The sequence below is a fragment of the Anomaloglossus baeobatrachus genome, chromosome 7 (assembly GCF_048569485.1).
Source record: "Anomaloglossus baeobatrachus isolate aAnoBae1 chromosome 7, aAnoBae1.hap1, whole genome shotgun sequence".
Lineage (NCBI taxonomy): Eukaryota > Metazoa > Chordata > Amphibia > Anura > Aromobatidae > Anomaloglossus > Anomaloglossus baeobatrachus.
In genome coordinates, this window is record NC_134359.1 from 28,671,481 (window position 1) to 28,691,439 (window position 19,959).

Here is a 19,959-nt window from a genome sequence, read left to right on the forward strand (position 1 = left end):
TTTTTTTAGAAAAAAGCACTCATCCTTGCAAAACGCAAGTGGAACCGAGACCTTATCTGAACAATCTCCTGCAGCAGCGTATCCCCAGAATTAATCACTGGTGCTGAGCTGTCCAATCACTGCCATCATCTGTACTCCAAATGAGGATGTTCTGATATAAAGACCGTTAAATTCAGGCAAATAGGCTGGTGAAAAGCAGGAATGAAAAAAAAATCCATAATAAAGTCATTTGCAAAGCTTCCTAACTATTCATGCTGGTCAAAAATAATAATAATAATAATAACCTCCCATAATTGAACTTTTGACAGGTGTTTTTTTTTTTAAATAAACTTTTTTAAATAATAATAATTATTATTATTATTATTATTATTTAAAAAGGTTTATTTAAAAAAAAAAAAAAAACACCTGTCAAAAGTTCAATTATGGGAGAACCCATCTAAAGAGTAAAGAAAGTGACAAATATATACAATGTATTTAAGTATGGATATAATACATTTTTTTTTCTTTTAATTATTTACAGTTAAACCAAAGCAAAGAAGGAATATTAAATAAAACCAAGATATCAGAAAAGGGAAAGAAATTAAGGTAATGGTTGCACTTAATTCCAATTTCACTGACTACTGTAATCAATTGCAATGATACAACATGGATTTAATATTAATATATTGTTAATATATTAATATTAAGATAGTTAATTAATAAGACAATAAACATAAGGGATTTAATGCTCATTACATGTCATGAAAAAAATAAAAAATGGCATTTGATGGAGGAATAGAATACGATATTTCTTTTTATGAAGGTACAATTTTCATTACCTTAGCCTAAGTTATTGACCTCTGTTATGTACGGTATCATACTAAAGGATATGGACGCCTTTAGGAATTTACACAAACATATTGGAGGATAAAAAAAATTGCAAATGAGTTTCGTTGAAAATTAGCTTTTACAGGTTTTTGATTCCTTAGAAATTGCTGGCTGCAGAATGAGTTAACTGAGAATCTATCAGTGAGCTTTTTCTGAATGGGAATCTGTACTTCCTTCGTCTCATTATTTCTGAGCTGATTTATGACCACATCAAAGTCCAGCTCAACTTTGATATAATCCATGGTCATGATCCGATCAACAGAAAGAATCTCATAATAAAACAAAGGTCCTGATTTATCAAGACCGGCATTGTTGACGCCAGTTCTGATGAATCAGATGTGCCTGATTCATTAAGAGGAGGGAAGGAGAAAAAACAAAGATGTATATGGTGAACTTTGGAATGCGAATATGCATTACTGCAAAGAAAACAAAAAAAATTTGGAGAAAAAATTTGTTATTTTTCAAATAAAATTGGCCATATTTACTTGAGCCCAATAACCACGCCAAGGTATATAATGGAGTCAGGTCCTTTGTCTGTGCACTCCTCACAGTGATCTCAGGTGTTTTTAATTTTTCTTTTGCAGGTTTTTCTCTAGCCCTTTATAGAGGTCAGGAATGATACGAAAAAAGGCAGAAATGTAGACTAGGGCCCAGTTGAGAGTTATACCTTGACGTGGTAACTGGGCTCAAGTAAATTTGACCAATTTTATATGCAAAATAACTTATTTTTTCCCCAAAAATATTTTTCATGCTTTCTTTGCAGTAATGCAGCTTTTTCTCCTTCCTTCTACTTGAGTGCAGCTGCTATTTTTGATAATGTATACTATGTTCAGTTTGCAACAGTTCAGACTATGAGATTAAGAAGTGGCGTCAATTCTTCTATTTTGATTCATTAAGAGGAACTGGATTAAATGAAGTAGATAAGCTCCGGTGTCAATCCACCATTTTACTCTCATCTCGCCCCAGTTCCACCATATTAATAGAACTAATGTGAAAAAGGTGTGCAAAAATGTTGCTACTTATCAAAGTGTGTTTTGCCAGAAATGAACAATGCAGCCACCGATGTGCAGTGAAACAAAAAAAAAAACTATAAACGTTAAATGGTGGAATTTTTTTTAAATGCAAAAATCTAATGTATACAGCTCAGTGTGTGCATGTGTGTATGTATGTGTGTGTGTGTGTGTGTATGTATGCTAAAGAAATCTACACCGTCGCATTTACAATCACGACATTTTGCACAGACGCCTCATGTGACCCAGGGAGCGTCGTAGTCTATGTTTTGACAAGAAAATGTAACCCCACGCTTTACAGTTACTCTCCAAAAAAACAGCCTTCATTAAAGTAAATGAAGCCTGGAACTAATGGTTTTAATAGCAGCTGTGATTGGTTGCTATTGGAACAAAAGACATTGTTAGTATAAGAAGCTTATGTGTGAGGTAATATGATGTCGGTGGGGAGACAGATAGAGAGAGACAGAAAGAGACAGACAGGGAAAGAGACAGAGAGATAGACAGACGGGGAAAGAGACAGACAGAGGCAAACCTGGAAAGAGACAGACCTGGAAAGAGACAGACCTGGAAAGAGACAGATGGGGAAAGAGACAGACAGGGAAAGAGACAGGCAGACAGGGAAAGAGAAGACAGCGAGAGAGACAGACAAAGATAGACGGGGAAAGAGACAGACCTTGATAGAGACACACGGGGAAAGAGGCAGAGAACTAGAGACAGACAAGGAAAGAGATAGACAGACAGGCAGACAGGGAAAGAGACAGACAGGAAAGGACACAGACAAAGAGATGGACAAAGACACAGGGAAAGAGACAGGAAAAGACACGGGAAGACAGACCTGCGAAAGAGACAGACCTGGAAAAAAACAGACCTGGAAAAAAACAGACCTGGAAAGAGACAGACAGAAAATGGTGGGGAAAGAGACAGATGGGGAAAGAGACAGACCTGAAAAGAGACAGACCTGAAAAGAGACAGATGGGAAAAGAGACAGATGGGAAAAGAGGCAGACCTGAAAAGAGACAGACCTGGGGAAAGAGACAGACTGGGCAAGAGACAGACTGGGCAAGAGACAGACGGGGCAAGAGACAGACGGGGCAAGAGACAGACGGGGCAAGAGACAGACGGGGCAAGAGACAGACGGGGCAAGAGACAGACGGGGCAAGAGACAGACGGGGCAAGAGACAGACGGGGTAAGAGACAGATGGGGTAAGAGACAGACGGGGGCAAAGAGAGAGACAGACAGAGATAGAGAGAGACACAGAGATAGAAACAGAAAGACACCGAGATAGAGAGACGGACAGACATAGAGACACAGAGATAGAGACAGATAGACTGATACAAAGACAGAGTTAGGCTATGTGCGCACGTTGCGTAATTGCATGCAGTTACGCTGCGATCTGCACCACAGCGTAACTGCATGCGTCCTGCATCCCCAGCATAATCTATGAAGATTATGCAGGAGCCGTGCGCACGTGGTGTATTAGAGCGTGCGTTCTAAGAAGTGACATGTCACTTCTTTCTTGCGCTCTGCCTGCAGGTCCCGCTCTGTCTATGGGAGGGGCTGCAGTCAGAGCGCATGAAATCGGCTTTTTTTTTTTTTACGGACTGTTTCTGCAGCGATTTGAAGCGCACGTGTGCTGTTCAAATCGCTGCAGATATTTCTCCAGGGACAGTACGCAACGTACGCACAGAGCCTTAAAAACAGACAGACAGACAGAGACAGACAAGGAAAGAGACAGACAGACAGCGACACAGAGGCAGAGACTGGGAGAGAGACAGTTATTGTCCCGGCAATGCCGGGTACTACAGCTAGTATTTTTTTAAAACCCAAAATATATGTATTTAAGTAAAAGAAATTGTCCTTAAAGATGTCCATAACTTTTAAGGAATCCTTAAGTCTCAAATTGTTTGGGGCCTTTGCATTTCGAGGAAGCACAAAGATTGCAGAAAGGTTGCAAAAGAAATAAATTGCATCCATAAGTAAATATTTGTATTGTATATAATACATATCGTAAATATTTTTCTTTTCCAATTTGTAACATTTACCTTCCTTAAAAACCCCTTAAAGGATATAACAATTGTGATATCAATGATTAAACAGTAGTTAAAAGGCGTGTAATTACCGCTGATATTCATAAAACCCGTCATACTGATTCATTCCTGGCTATAACACGCTAACGCTACACATTATGGACAATGCACCTTGGAACTGATCTATCAAAGGTTGTATTTAACAGACACAAAAAAAAGATTTGCATAATGTTTGCATAATGACTCAATTTTGCCATATTAGATGCAATGACATAACATTTTTGATATCATAATGCTGGGTCATAAATTGACTCGATGTCATTATGCAAAATAATGCAAATTATATCATTTTTGTACAATATTTACTCGGGATCTCGGCTCGTGATGGAATGACCCTCATCACAGAGGGCAGCAAAAGAAAATACCTGAAATAAATGACTTCATAAGACCACAAAGAGGAGAATTAGGCGTGAATACGTTACCTTGGAGGCTCCAGATGAGACCCTAGTGCCTGAGAAGGGAGTGGGAGCCGGAGCGGGCCGCAGACTGACGAGCGCTTATCAGTCTGATCTATTAGATTTATCATAATACTTATATCTGTCCTAAGGTCGATATGCTAATATGGTATAGAAAGATCTAAATGTACTACATGATGCAAAATAACACTGAAATGATTTGTGTAATTGGAAGAAAATGTAAAATTTTAGACAATCATGCCCCAATATTTATCTATATCTGTTTTTCTCTCTCTGCCTTTCTTTATACAGTGTGTCCACCCATATCCTGTCCACCGCCATTAACTTCAGAACGGCGGCAGCTATAGGCATAGAAGTGGTGTCTAGGTATAGTAAAGTATCCATGCGCTACGCAATGAAGCCACCTATATCGCCACCTGGTGGAAAACAACAGAGTTAGCATTTTTATCTCGAAAACAGAACGATATAGAGGGAAAAAAAAGTGAATTACAAAGTTGTAGGGCATCATCAATTCAATACGAATCGACACCTTGCATACAGAAATGCTATGATTAGAACGCGTAAAACTCACAAGGCTGCGGACGTGAAGCGATACCTCATGGAGACCTTGCTACAAGTCATTGGGTATGGTGGCTGTGTGGAGTGGCCTCCACGCTCACCTGCCCTGACCCCATTGGACTTCTTTCTGTGAGGTCACATCAAACAGCAGGTGTATGCGACCCCTCCACCAACATTGCAGGACCTACGATGACGTATCACAGATGCTTGTGCAAACGTGTCCCCTACCATATTGCACAACGTGCAGCAAGATACAGTATGCTGTGCAGAGTCCAGATGGGCATTGCAGCTGACGGGGGCCACTTTGAGCATCAATGTTAAATTAGCGCCATATGCGAGACCAGCATTCAATGTTTTGAGGGGGTCATGGGTTTCATATCATAGCATTTCTGTATACAAGGTGTCGATTTGTATTGAGTTGAAGATGCCCTACAATTTTGTAATTCACTTTTTTTCTCTATCTCATTACGTTTTTGAGATAAAAATGCTAACTCCGTTATTTTCCACCAGGTGGCGCTATAGGTGGTTTCATTGCATTGCACATGGCTACTTTACTATACCTAGACACCACTTCTATGCCTGAAGCTGCCGCCGTTCTCAAGTTAATGGCGGTGGACAGGATATGGGTGGACACACTGTATACAATCCTCAAGAATTTTACAGCCTCTAACAGGTTTTCCTCACGGATTGCCCTACATTTACCTCCATCCATCTTCCTATCAACTCTGACCAGCTTCCCGGCCCCTGCTGAAGAAAAGCCTCCCCACAGTGTGTCGGTTTGTAGGGGAAGGGGAAAAATGTCACCTCTAGATGTGCAAAGCTGGTAGAGACATCCCCCAAAAGACGTGCAGCAGTACATGCAGCAAAAGGTGGTCCTACAAAGCACTAACTCGGGTGCTTTGCATGGGTGCACAAATGCATGTCATAATTTTCAACTTTATAATTTTTCAAATATTTAGAAATTCATGTTACATTTCCTTTACACTTCACAGATACTGGTTAGCTTTAGCACATAAAATTCTAATAAACTAGATTTAAGTTTGTGTAAATGAAAAAAATTGAAAAGTCCACAGGATATGAATACTTGTTCAAGGCACTGTAAATATTGAGTGCTATAAGTGGCAACTCCTATGTACCAATGTGCAGTGCAATCTGTCCCTTCAGCGTAAATGTGAAATATATAATAGAGCTACAGTGCAATCGGCTGCCAGTGCACCACATACTGCTACACCTACTATACCACCGCTGCACCCCTTAATCATCAGGAGCAGTGGAGGTCCTGGTCCCTGGAGACTGAGTCCCTCCTTATCGAAAAGTGATCACATAGCACAGTATATTCATAACATTTTGTTTCTGTGCTAAATTTTCTAATATCCCCTGCTTGTTCAGTGTCTACATAGTTTGGTCTATTCATTTACATTCTGGGCAGTGCAAACTGTACATAAAGTAATTTAATATCAGAAAGAATGTTGGTGTTAACATATGCAGAACAATGTATTCTCTCTGTACTGATTGTATTGTGTTTAATAAAAATGATCTCATTAAAAAAAAAAAGAAAGAAAATAAGTCCAACATAAGCAAGTCCAGATAGGAATGTATCAGATTGTTAACTCTTTATCATAGTAACAATCTGACATTTTAATGCAGGTCTGGAGTTTGATACAAACTGTATGTAAACATTATGCAAAGATTAGTATTTTGTTTTATATGTTTAAATATGTATCATACATAATGTATGTAGATTATATACATTAATGAACTGTAAAATGGACCTAGCCTTTAAAGCAGGTGCAAAGCTAAAGCGTTCTGCATGACTGCATCTAAGCTCATAAGCTGTTACCATCCCGTGCTCAGTCTCCACACTGGTTTGTCCTTGATACGCTGTTGCTGATTATTTTATTTTCATACACTTAACATATTCCCCCTAAGGTACCAGCTTTCACCTTTCCTCCTGTTGTCACATTCCATTATCTTATCTGTTTATGCTTTTCTTCATCTGCTCCTTTCTTTTCGCCAGTTATTCATTTCTTCGTTCTGTCTCTCCTTCCTTTGATCTTTTTTTCAGGTAATTTTCATTGTCTTATAACAATAAAGATACAAAGTATCTATAGGTGCAAAATATTTAATATTATAAATTGTGAATGGTTGTTCTTTATTTGTATTGTGCGAGTTTGTTGCACTTTTCTATATGGAGTCTCCTTTTTTCTTCCACATAAGTGTAAAGCTGGCGTTACACGCTACGATTTATCTGACGATACGTCGTTGGGGGTCACGGTTTCCGTGACACACATTCGGCATCGTTAGCGACGTCGTTGCGTGTGACACCTATGTTCGACTCCGAACGATCGCAAATAGGTTGAAAATCGTTGATCGTTGACACGTCGTTCAGTTTCTAAATATTGTTCGTCGTTTGGAACGCAGCAGACATATTGCTACGTTTGACACCCTACCAACGACGAACAACATCCACACGACCGCCTTGGTCAAACAATATATCGCTGAACGATTTTGCGTTGCTTGTGAGGTCGTTACGTGTGACCGCTAATAAACGACCTATGTGTGACCTCGGCAAATCGTAACAAGGATCTGGACATGTAACGTCGCTCATGAGATCGTTAGATAAATCGTAGTGTGTAAAGCGGCCTTTACTTTTGACTATGTATTGTGCCGGATCCTCTGCCTAAACCTCATTCAAATGAGTATTCTGAACTATATGAATCCTCTTAAGATGTTTCTCCAAAACAAAGAAAGTTGCATTACATGTAGATATAGAAGAAGGAAATAAGAATACAGAAGAGAGGATTATGTGGCCTCAAAAGAAGTGTATAAAGTAAGAAGACATTAAGCAGATGAATGGCCAACTGCCTATTCAACCACTTTATCACCTAACACCAGTTAAAAAATGACTTATATAAACCCCGTATAGGAGTTGTCCGGTACTATTTTATAGTTTTCTACTACAGGCCCAAGAACAAATAGGCAGGTAGCTGTCACCTACCTTCCTGATGCATATCTCTCCCGCGACAGAGAGGTCATGGACACCTGCTGTTGGCCATTCTGCTGCTTCTTGTCAGTAGAGCACCTCTTCTTCTTCTGCTCTGCTCTGTTGATGGGGCATGACTATTCACTGTTGATTGACAGCTGGCTCCCCACAGCTAGCAGTCCAACCTACAAAATATATATTTACTGGGGTTCTTATTCATTACTAACAAATAACTTCTTCATTTATGCTAAATATAAAATTATACACTATATTGCTAATATTTAAAATTCACCCTTAAAAAAAACAAACAATACAATAAAAAAAATTAGAGACTATATTCACCATTACTTTGTCCAATTATAATAACTGACTATCCCTAAAATCAACCCCTATTGTTTTATTCCTGCCTATACAGTGGAGGAACACCCTATATTATCTGAGTGCCCCTGCTCCACGGAGGCTATCCCTATTAGTTGCCCTGCCTTATCCTATATCCAGGCCTTAAGACCAATAGTATAGCTGATGACAAAAACCTTAATTGTAGGAGAGGCAAAAAAAATTAGGAAAAAAAAAAAGGAAAAAACGGAAGGAAGAAAAATAATCCTGGATCAATTAGTGCCCTGGAGCAATATATACAATGTAACACTTCACAAAGTACACCAAAAAAAGGCAGCCACATAGGAGATATATATATATATATATATATATATATATATATATATATATATATATATATATATATATATATATATATATATATATATATATATATATATATATCTCCTTTCTCCAATGCCATCCTTTTTATATAGTGTTGAGATCCTCTTCTGATGTAGATAGTAATTCCATTTCCATATTTTCATCCATTTAGCCCAAATAGGATAGTGGTGCTTGAGGACTCGTATACGATACATAGCTGCCCTCATATAGAAACGCACCACCTTGGGAAAGTTGTCCAAATTGGATCCCCTTAATTTCTTCTCGACGCGTTTCCCACCTACCTATCAGAAATAGGGGTTCATCAGGAGGCTTATTGGGATGTTACTATCCATGGGTATTCTAGTTACTGATGTTCCACATATGGATGCGGCTGGTATTGCACAGTTTCATTATTATTATTATTATTATTATTATTATTATTATTATTATTATTATTATTATTATTATAGCGCCATTTATTCCATGGTGCTTTACATGTGAAAGGGGTATACATAATAGGGACAAGTAGAATAATCATCAACAATACAAGGCACAGACTGGTACAGGAGGACGGAGGTCCCTCCCCGCGAGGACTCACAGTCTACAAGGGATAGGTGAAGATACAGTAGGTGAGGGTAGAGCTGGTCGTGCGGTGCTGTATCGGACTGAGGGTTACGGAAGGTTGTAGGCTTGTTGGAAGAGGTGGGTCTTCAGGTTCCTTTTGAAGCTTATCAAGGCAGGCGAGAGTCTGATGTGTTATGGCAGAGTGTTTCAGAGTATGGGGGAGGCACAGGAAAAATCTTGGATGCGATGGTGGGAAGAGGAGATGAGAGGGGAGTAGAGAAGGAGATATTGTAAGGATCTGAGGTTGCGTGCAGGTAAGTACCGGGAGACTAGGTCACAGATGTAAGGAGGAGACAGGTTGCGGATGGCTTTGTAGGTCATGGTTAGGGTTTTGCACTGGACTCATCTGGCAATGGGAAGCCAGTGAAGGAATTGGCAGAGAGGAGAGGTCGGGGAGTAGCGGGAGGACAGGTAGATTAGCCGGGCCTCAGAGTTTAGGATAGATTGTAAGGGTGCGATACTGTTAGAAGGCAGGCCACAGAGCATGAGGTTGCAATAATTCAGATGGGAGATAATAAGGGCATGCACTAGGGTTTTTGCAGCTTCTTGGGATAGGAATGTACGGATCCGGGAAATATTTTTGAGTTGGAGGCAGGAGGCGGCAGGTGGTGGAGAGGGCTTGGATGTGTGGCTTGAGAGAGCAGAGTCTAGAGTTACTTCCAGGCCGCGAGAACGTGGCACTGGGGAAAGTGAGCAGCCATTCACATTGATGGATGTGCCAGGTGGGGGGGGGGGGTTGAGTGCGGAGGAGGACAGACTATGAATTCTGTTTTGTCCATTTTATCTCAAAGCCTAACAATCAATGTCCAAATGACCACAGGAGGTTTACAGGCTGTTGTCACCGATTCCCCACTCTCTACAGCTGACCAGGTCCACGGACCACGCTTCCTCAGCCAGAGCAGTTTAGATACATCGTGCCATCGTCTTCCCAAAGTTAGGCAGCAGGGAGCCGGCTGTCAGTCAGCATCACATCTGCAGTCATTCCCTGTCAACAAAGCAGAGGGAAAAGGTGCCGCTCGGTCTAAATGAAGTCAACAGAAGCCACAGAATTGCCAGCAGGATTGGTCTATGACCACTTTGTCCCGGTAGAGATCTGAGCCGGTCAGATCAGGCAGGTAGTTAGCAGCTAGCTGTCTGGTAGTTTTTAGGCACATAGTAAAAAAACTAAAATAAAAAAATAGTCCTGGACAACCCCTTTAAGGACACGGCTATTTTTAGTTTTTGCGCTTTTGTTTTTTCCAAGAAACGATAACAAAATCCACCGCTCATCAGGTAACGCCACAGTTCTACCAAATTTGGGAAAAAATGTTGTTGAAATAACAAAGTTCACAACATTTTTGCCAAACATAGTGACTTTTCTACGTTTTTACACCAGTTTTCTGGTGTTAAAGCTTTAGTGATATTAGACCACAATATTTTTAATATTCCATCAATTGAGGCCTTGCTTCTTACATGATAAGTTGTTGATTTTATTGATACAATTTTGCTGTAGATACAATGTTTGGATTGGTTTTTATTTTTGGCGGGGGAGGTGTGGTGACCACAAAGAAAAAATCTGGCACTTACTTTTATTGATTTTATTTAATAATCTTGGGATATTTTAGTGATAGAAGTAGCTTTGGGCTTTAAAAAGTTGCAACAAATGTTAAGGGCAAATATAAAAAATATCTTTGATTCTGCACAAAATTCAGGAATCACTTGCACTATTTTGAAGAATTTGGTGCAAAAAAAATCAAAAAAAAAATCAATGAATATCACAATACAAAAAAAGATAACTAATAAAGAAAAACAAACATGCATATGTGGCACATTGTGAGTGCATGAGTGACGCCAGGTGTGAGAGGAGTTCTAGCGAGCGCCGCAACACAGAGGGAACACAAGGGCAGCAATACCATGATAGGCCCTTGCGCTAGGGAGAGGGGTGCAGATTCACCTCCTAACACTCACCTGTTGCTGATCCCTGCACTCCCTAATGTCTCTAGACAGGTCCTTTCCCAGTGTGCCGTCACGTGCCTTGGCTCTCGCTGGCCCTGAACTCACCCTGACTAGTGAAGTCCAGGTAGACAAACAGGTGGGCAAAGACACAATAAATACACTCCACAGCTTCTTCGGCAGGAACTTCTCAGCTGCAACAGAAGTGACATCTCAGCTTCTCCAGAGACTGTCTCCATCAAAGTGGACAGTATAGGTATGAGCTATAGCCGGCATAAATTGGAGTGGAGTGAATATTTATAGGAGAAGAAAAGGCACTAAAGCGGATCTGCGATCAACAATACACCATGACCTTCTGATCACAGATACCCCTGAGATCGCATCAGGCCGTGACACACTCATGACAATATTATAAATTGGGTTCTCGGTCTTTCACTCTGTAAGTTTTACAATTCAAGTTTCTTTTCTTAATTTTTAAAGCTAAAGACACCAAAGATTAAAATCTCAACATCTTTTATATTCTAGGAAAAACTGGACTACAACGTATGTTGTGCTTTCCGAAGAGAGGTTGGAATTCTACAGGGACGCCAAGGAGCTGACAGCAAATATGGTCAGTGCTTTGTGAAGATATGTATCATTTGGATCCAGTTGTAGATGGCATTGATGTATCATTCTATAATTGTTTAATATGGGCTATCAGTAGAGGGTTGATCCAACTTTGAGAAGTCATGTGGTCATCCCATGATCGTTTGGGACACAGCTCCCTGGGACGTCACAAGCCTTCAAATAAAAGGGTGGATGAATTTGATAAGAAGCTTTCTGTCATGATCCAGGTCTGTATCGGCCGCTGTGGTTTGATTATTTCACCAAGCTCTGGCCTGGTCATGTCAAGGGTTAACTCCTCCTTGCCTCACTCCGGTTTCTGGGACACTATCCTGGTGCTGCACCTCCGGTTCAGTGCCAGTGATAGTTTATGCTCTGCAGCGTGTGTTTCAGGCTCTGGTGAGTTACCTGATCTGTCCTGCCTCCCAGCTACTTTGTTCTGACCTGTACTCTCCTCCATTCATCCCAGTCCCTGACTACCTCCTCCTGTCTACTGTGTACCCTTCCCTGTCTGTCCTATCCCAGTCCCGACCTGTTTCTCCTCCTCCCTTTTTTGTACTTGAACTTCCCAGCATCTGACCTGTATCCTCGTTCCTAACTTCAGCGCCGTCTCTCCCCTCTGTTGCATATGTGACCTCCTGGCTTCCGACCCTCGGCTATCACCTGACCACAATTTGATTATTCCTGTGCTATTAATGAGACCTTCTCCTGCTGACCTGGTTTACTGACTACTCTACTGCCCTCTGGTGGTTTGCCTGCTAACTGCACTTTGAAGATTCACTGCTTGTACCTTCAGCATCTTCCTTAGTATAGTGTGACACTTTCCCTTCAAAGTGATTTTCCCACATTATGAAGACAGTTTAGAAAAATGGTTTTGGCTCTTTTATTCTCAGGATTGGCAGCTACCCCAATGGCCAGACCTCCAGCTATCAGGAACTGATCAATCATTTTTTATTAATAACACAAACCATCCAAGTTTCTTATATGCCTTAGTTTTAAATATGGTTTATATACTTTGTATTTTCGATATCTGTCTCTGTAAAGACCAGTATAGTGCATATATGATTCCCATGTGGTGTCTCCATGGGCCATTGGACTAAACCCGGCATCTAGGCTGCACATGACGTATCACATTCCTATGGATAATTAATTATCTTGTAATATTCCAAAAGTCATGTGACACCAGAGGGGATGATATCATTATTTCTATCAAAGCATCATACAAGCCAACGATAACTTTTTTAAAGTCCATAGGGCTTCAATCACTTTCCAAATCCACTGCGTAAGGGATCCGGCACTATGCTGTGACTTTTATCTATTACCAAGACCATAAAATGGATGCAATCTGACCTAAAAAATTGCAAAGATTAGAACATTTTTGGCTCACAATTTTTAGGGGAACTTCTGAGATGAGGTCACTGAGGTCCCCTGAGGTCAGCTTACCTGCGGTCACAGGTGAAGGGCCATGGAAACCTCCAGCTGTGACTGCAACTAACCTGTGTGATGTCACCACTCATTGCATGGCTCAGTCTCTGCCTGAACCTCACAGTGGGTGGTCATTATTGTATGGCCATGTGCTGTGCCATCATATGTAGCAGAGCTGGAAACGTCATGGGACCTCGTGGAGATTTTTATAAGAAACTACAGCAAAAAAAAAAAGGAAAAATACTTACTCAACTACTGGGTTTATGCAGACAACCATATTTCCGATCCAAGAAAACATCTGATAACACTCAGATCCATGTTATTCTATGGGGCTGTGCACAAGTCTGATTTTGAGTGTGACTTGCGCAATCGGATCAATTTCTCGAATGAGATGACATACGGTCGTCTGCCCCTGGCCATACAGAGAAACTAAAGCTCAACTTTTAGTTGTGTGATAATCTTGGATTTCACCAAAATATTTCCCTAAAGTAAAAATAAAAATTATGCAAGACAAACTAGAATAATGTCATGATTTGTGAACAAACCCTTTAATTTTTGGTTTGCTCTATAGAGCTACTCTGTGGTCAGATTACAATGATATGATTTGATTGTAAATATTACTGTACCTCAAGGTCTTTATGGGGCAAAATGATTGGAGCTCTCACGATTGACGCCAGTCGTGATTTTTTTCCCTTTAGTGGAACATTGTGGTTGGGAAGTTGCCACAATTTCACTGGTTTTACCGATTCATGACCAATAGTTTCAGTAGTGCAATCCTTAGCCAAATGTAACAGCCTAAGGAAAAGCAATTAAGGTATTTACAAAAATGTCTTGCTTAAATGATTTAAAGAAGGAACTTCAAAAAATTGCAACTCAATGTAGCGCAGAAAGTTATTGAAATTTTTTAATTGTGAAAAGACCCTTTTTTTGTGGTCAGATTACAATGGTGGTATGATATTTCTTAATTGTAACCATTATTGGACCTCAAGGTCCCTACGGGGGGGAATGACAAAAACAAGAATTTTAATATGATCGGAACTCTAAAAATTGATGCCAGTTGTGATTTTTTTTTCCCTTTATTGTTGTGATTTTGCCATGATTTCACTGGTTTTACCAACTCATGACCAATAGTTGCAGAAGCCAGGTGTAACAACCTAAAGAAAAGCGATAGATTACAAAAATGTCTTGCTTAAGGCAATGTGTGCACTAGAAAGTGACTTTTTCTTAAGGAAAATCCAGACCCCCTTAAAGAATCGCGCACCCGTGGTAAAAAACACAGCCCACACAGTTGTCAGCACAGCCCCTGAAAGCACAGCCCCCAACACAGCCAGCACAGCCCCCACCACAGCCAGCACAGCCCCAGCTGCAGCCAGCACAGCCCCCACCACAGCAAGCACAGCCCCCGCTGCAGCCAGCACAGCCCCCATCGCAGCCAGCACAGCCCCCCTACAGCCAACACAGCCCCCACCACAGCCAGCACAGCCCCCACCACAGCCAGCACAGCCCCCGCTGCAGCCAGAACTGCCCCCACCACAGCCAGCACAGCCCCCACCACAGCCAGCACAGCCCCCACTGCAGCCAGCACAGCCCCTGCTGCAGCCAGCACAGCCCCCACCACAGCCAGCACAGCCCCCACTGCAGCCAGCACAGCCCCCACTGCAGCAAGCACAGCCCCTGCTGCAGCCAGCACAGCCCCCACCACAGCCAGCACAGCCCCCACCACAGCCAGCACAGCCCCCACTGCAGCCAGCACAGCCCCTGCTGCAGCCAGCACAGCCCCCACCACAGCCAGCACAGCACCCATTCTCCACCTCCCAGTAAGCTACATTTGGATTTTAAGACGCATCCTCATAAGACCCATCAAGTGCGTCTTATAATCCGAAAATGATGGTAACTTAAAAAATTGCAACTCAATGTAGCGCAGAACATTATGTCCAAGTGCAGAGAAAATAACCCAACTGCTCCTGAACATGCAAAGAACATAAATGTCATATAATTAGGGAAAAATGTAAGTTGAGTTTTGCATTAATTAGTAAAACGCATGTGACTTCTGTCCTAGAAAGCCGAGCGGAGCACTCGCTATTTTGTCTATTGCTACAATTTTAGAAGCAAGCACTTGCAGCAAATTCCACTTTGTACTTTTTTTTCCACATTGTGCCCGAGGAGAGAGCATTGATCTTCGTTTTCCGAGATATGACAGATAAGTTGTTGAGACAAATCTGGCATGTATTCTTATAGCCTTAGATATAATGCGGTGAAAGTTTACAAAGCTCTGTGTGGCATTAAAGGGAGAACAAGTCAATGAGAGGATGATAGTGCAGGGACACACAGAAGCGCGTTTGACAGAGCCCCATTGTGAAGGCTACCCAAGGCTGGATGAGATCTGCCATACCTTATTGGAATGATGGCTGCCCGAGAAGGTGATTTTCAAGCTGGAGTCACTTAGAATAAGCCGTTTCCTCATTTGGCAGGTGACAAAGATCAGTTTAGTCCTCGCTGCCGAGAGTATCTGTCATAACGTATCTCTTTCTAATAAATGAAGAAAATATGAAAAACAAAGCAGAAAAGAAAGTGATATTTTTTATTTGTCACTGACTCTCGAGCGCGGCGAGGACGACTTGTCACAAAGCAAAGTCAGTAGAAATGAACATCCGGCTGCGCCTCTTCACCGCGAATCCAACACTCGACCATCGAGGAACAGCAAAACATGTAAAATTAAATCCTATTTTTTTTTTTTTTTTTTAAACACAGAATTTTTTTGTTTTAATAAATCAGGATAATTCTTTTCATTTAACCAAATTTTAAAAGTAATTTTTTTAAAATTTTAGAAACCTTTTTTGGGGCTTTTTAGGCTATTTATCTCTTGCAAACAGTTCAATTCAGTCATAGTTATTTAGGTTGAAAAAAGCCCCCGGTCCATCTAGTTTAACCTTCCTCCACCGATTATACATTTTGTCATTGTCATTTATAACCCACAATGATGTGTGTACTGAGGAAATCCTCCAGCCCTGATATAAAGCTGTTATAGTATCTGCCATTACTACCTCTTGTGGTCGGCATTCCACAGTCTGACTGCTCTAACTGTAAAGAACCCTTTCCTATTTAGCTGTCGGAATCGCTTTTCTGCCACTCGCAGCGAGTGTCCCCTGGTCCTTAGTATTGTCTTTGGAACAAATAAGTCATGTGCCAGTCCTTTATATTGACCACACATGTACAGTACAGACCAAAAGTTTGGACACACCCCCTCATTCAAAGAGTTTCTTTATTTTCATGACTCTAAAAATTGTAGATTCACATTGAAGGCATCAAAACTATGAATTAAAACATGTGGAAAGAAATACTTAAAGTGTGAAACAACTGAAAATATGTCTTATATTCTAGCTTCTTCAAAGTAGCCACCTTTTGTTTGATTACTGCTTTGTACACTCTTGGCATTCTCTTGATGAGCTTCAAGAGGCAGTCACCGGAAATAGTTTTCCAACAATCTTGAAGGAGCTCCCAGAGATGCTTAGCACTTGTTGGCCCTTTTGCCTTCACTCTGCGGTCCAGCTCACCCCAAACCATCTCGATTGGGTTCAGGTCTGGTGACTGTGGAGGCCAGGTCATCTGGCGTAGCACCCCATCACTCTCCTTCTTAGTGAAATAGCCCTTACACAGCCTAGAGGTGTGTTTGGGGTCATTGTCCTGTTGAAAAATAAATGATGGTCCAACTAAATGCAAACCGGATGGAATAGCACGCCGCTGCAAGATGCTGTGGTAGCTATGCTGGTTCAGTATGCCTTCAATTTGAATAAATCCCCAACAGTGTCACCAGCAAAGCACCCCCACACCATCACACCTCCTCCTCCATGCTTCACGGTGGGAACCAGCCATGTAGAGCCCATCCATTCACCTTTTCTACAAAGACACGGTGATTGGATCCAAAGATCTCAAATTTGGACTCATCAGACCAAAGCACAGATTTCCACTGGTCTAATGTCCATTCCTTGTGTTCTTTAGCCCAAACAAGTCTCTTCTGCTTGTTGCCTGTTCTTAGCAGTGGTTTCCTAGCAGCTATTTTACCATGAAGGCCTGCTGCACAAAGTCTCCTTTAACAGTTGTTCTAGAGATGAGAAGGTGTGTCCAAACTTTTGGTCTGTACTGTATTTACACATATAAATGAGATCTCCTCTGAAACGTCTTTTTTCTAAGCTAAACAAATCCAACTTTTTCCTCCTCTCATCATACGGGCGGCCTCCATTCCTTGTAATAGTCTAGTTGCCCGCCTTTGAACTGCCTCTAACTTCTGAATGTCCTTTTTAAAATGTGGAGCCCAAAACTGGACCCAATATTCCAGATGTGGCCTTCCAAGTGATTTATAGAGAGGTAACAATACGTTGGGATCACAGGATCTAATCTCTCTTTTTATACACCCTAGAATCTTTTTTGCTTTTGCAGCTGCTGCCTGGCATTGAGTGCTGCTGCTCAGCTTATTTGTAACCATAATCCGCCAGTCTTTCTCCTGTTCTGTAGGCTGTGACGCTCAGCAGTGACCAGTATGTGCATTGTGGACAGAGATCGGACTGGTGTGCACCGATGTCTGCCTGAGCCCCTAAGGAGGTTGTTCGGCTGATGACATTTTTGAAAATAAAATTAAAATGCTAGAAATTATAAAAAGAAATGGTCAGTAATAGCGCTATCCTTTTCCAATGGTACTAACGATATGATGGGTTAGCATTGTAAAGCTCTCCGGGCAAGCACAGGATTAGAGGATCCACTGGACCGGAGGTACCGATCACTGGCCTAGAGGAGCAAACTAGAACAGCTACTGAGTCTTCACTAAAGCCACCGGAGGTGACGATAGGCACACACCAGGGCAGCCCCAAGGAATCAACGGTACCTTGGTAGGCTGACACCACAAATACAGACAGTCTCTGATAGCAGAAGCAGTAGCAGCTTATGTCGTGGATTGAGCCGGCATGAATAGATGGAGTACCAGCAGCCGGTATGGGTAGTTGTAGCAGCAGCAGCTGGTGTAGAAGGAATGGCCGGCGTGGATAGTTGTGGCAACAGCAGTGGATATCATAGGAGCTGCCCAAGAGGATACTTGGATATCGTGGAAGCTGTCCAAGGTTTGGAAGGAGACAGGTTGTAATGCCGCGCTCTTCACCACTCCATAATTATAGATGATTAATGTTTTTTTATTTCATGCACAGCTCCATGCGTTTCAGGCTCCCTTCATCAGGACATCAGACAAAAGAACATCAAAAAAGGGATTTAATGTTCTTTTGCCTGTCGTCCTGATGAAGGGAGCTAAGTACTCCTGAAACGCGTAGACCTGTGCATGAAATAAAAAGACATTAATCACCTATAATTCTGGATTGGTGAAGAGCCCGTCTACTTCCAAACCTTGAACTACTACACCCGGGGCTGCAGCTGTTTCACCGTTGAATACATACGTTTATAAGGGTTGTGACTGGCACAACTCCTATAGGTGAGTTCTTTACCTTTTCACTCAATTTCCTGTTTTGTGGATAAGACCCTATTGCGCTTTTCTTTCACAGTCTTCACTGTTATAACTCGTGGAAGCCGTCGGCATAGATATTTGCAGCAGCAGCGGACTTATCATGCACTGAAACACAGATAGGAATCAGCAACAGCCCAATGACAGCAGCAAAAAGGACCTGAGAACTAGCAACATATAGAACTCTTTGCCCAGGCACCTCCCTTAAGGGGAAGGTGCCTTAAATAACTGATGCTTGTCAGCCATGCTTAGAAGCACTTCAGGGTCAGGGCATACTAGCCCTTTAAGAAAAGGGGCATGTCTGTGTGTATCTTAAGGGCACTCCAAGGAGGCCTGTGCACAGGCCCCAGAAGACAGCGGCAGGAACAGGGATGGAGAAGTCACCGCTGGGCAGCCAAGAAGGTGAGAGTGCCAGCGTCCCTGCCAGGAGAGGGGGGCAGGACAGCGCAGGGATGCCATTATGAACATTACAGGGGAGGGATTAGAATCCCAGATATCAATACATGTATTTTATCCATTTTAATAAACCAAACACGTTTTGGCTGAGAACTAGCCTTCTTCAGGACGAGAACAAGGCTGGCTACCATCTTATATATTTTAACAAAAATAGGTGTCTAAAACCTCTTTAGGCCTCTTTCACACGTTCGTGAAAAATCACGCACGTTTTTCACGGGCGTTTCAAAGATGCGTTTTGCCCTCCGTGAGCCCTGTTTATGGCTCACATGTGTTTTCTCTGTGTTATCCGTGATAACACACGGAGAACGGGAACTTTCTACTCACCTGTCCCTGGCGTCGCTGTCGTGGTGCTGATCTTCGGTCTCCGGTCCTGCTGACTCCCCGCTGCTGCTGCTGCTTGCGGCCGCAGTGAAGTGAATATTCAATGAGCATAATGAGCGGGGGTCAGAAGCAAGTGACAGCAGCAGCAGAGACAGGAGGGCTGGAGAAGGTGAGTAAAGTTTTGTTATTTTTTTCTCAGACACGTGTGTTTTCTCCTCTCCATCGTGTGTCACATGGAACACCTCCGTGTGGTCCGTTTGCGTTCCGCGTGACACCCATGGTGCCGGAGAAAAACGGACATGTTGACGTGTGGAGCACACGGGAACACATATGCTCCACAAGTACACACGTTCCATGGCAGAACACGCATGCGAGCGCACACCCATTGATTTTAATGGGTCAACGTGTGCCCGTGTCTCCGGTACGTGAGAAAACTGACCATACACGTACCGGAGACACGGACGTGTGAAAGAG

General features: G+C 42.0%; 1 protein-coding gene across 1 annotated transcript in view; it reads left to right on the plus strand.

Annotated features, from left to right (window-relative positions):
• ARHGAP15 (Rho GTPase activating protein 15) overlaps nt 1-19,959 on the plus strand; it is an 892,712-nt gene that overhangs the window by 158,258 nt on the left and 714,495 nt on the right. Inside the window, exons 4-5 of the mRNA XM_075318806.1 lie at nt 521-585; nt 11,703-11,787. Of these exons, the coding sequence (XP_075174921.1) occupies nt 521-585; nt 11,703-11,787 (150 nt within the window). The remainder of the gene's footprint in view (nt 1-520; nt 586-11,702; nt 11,788-19,959) is intronic.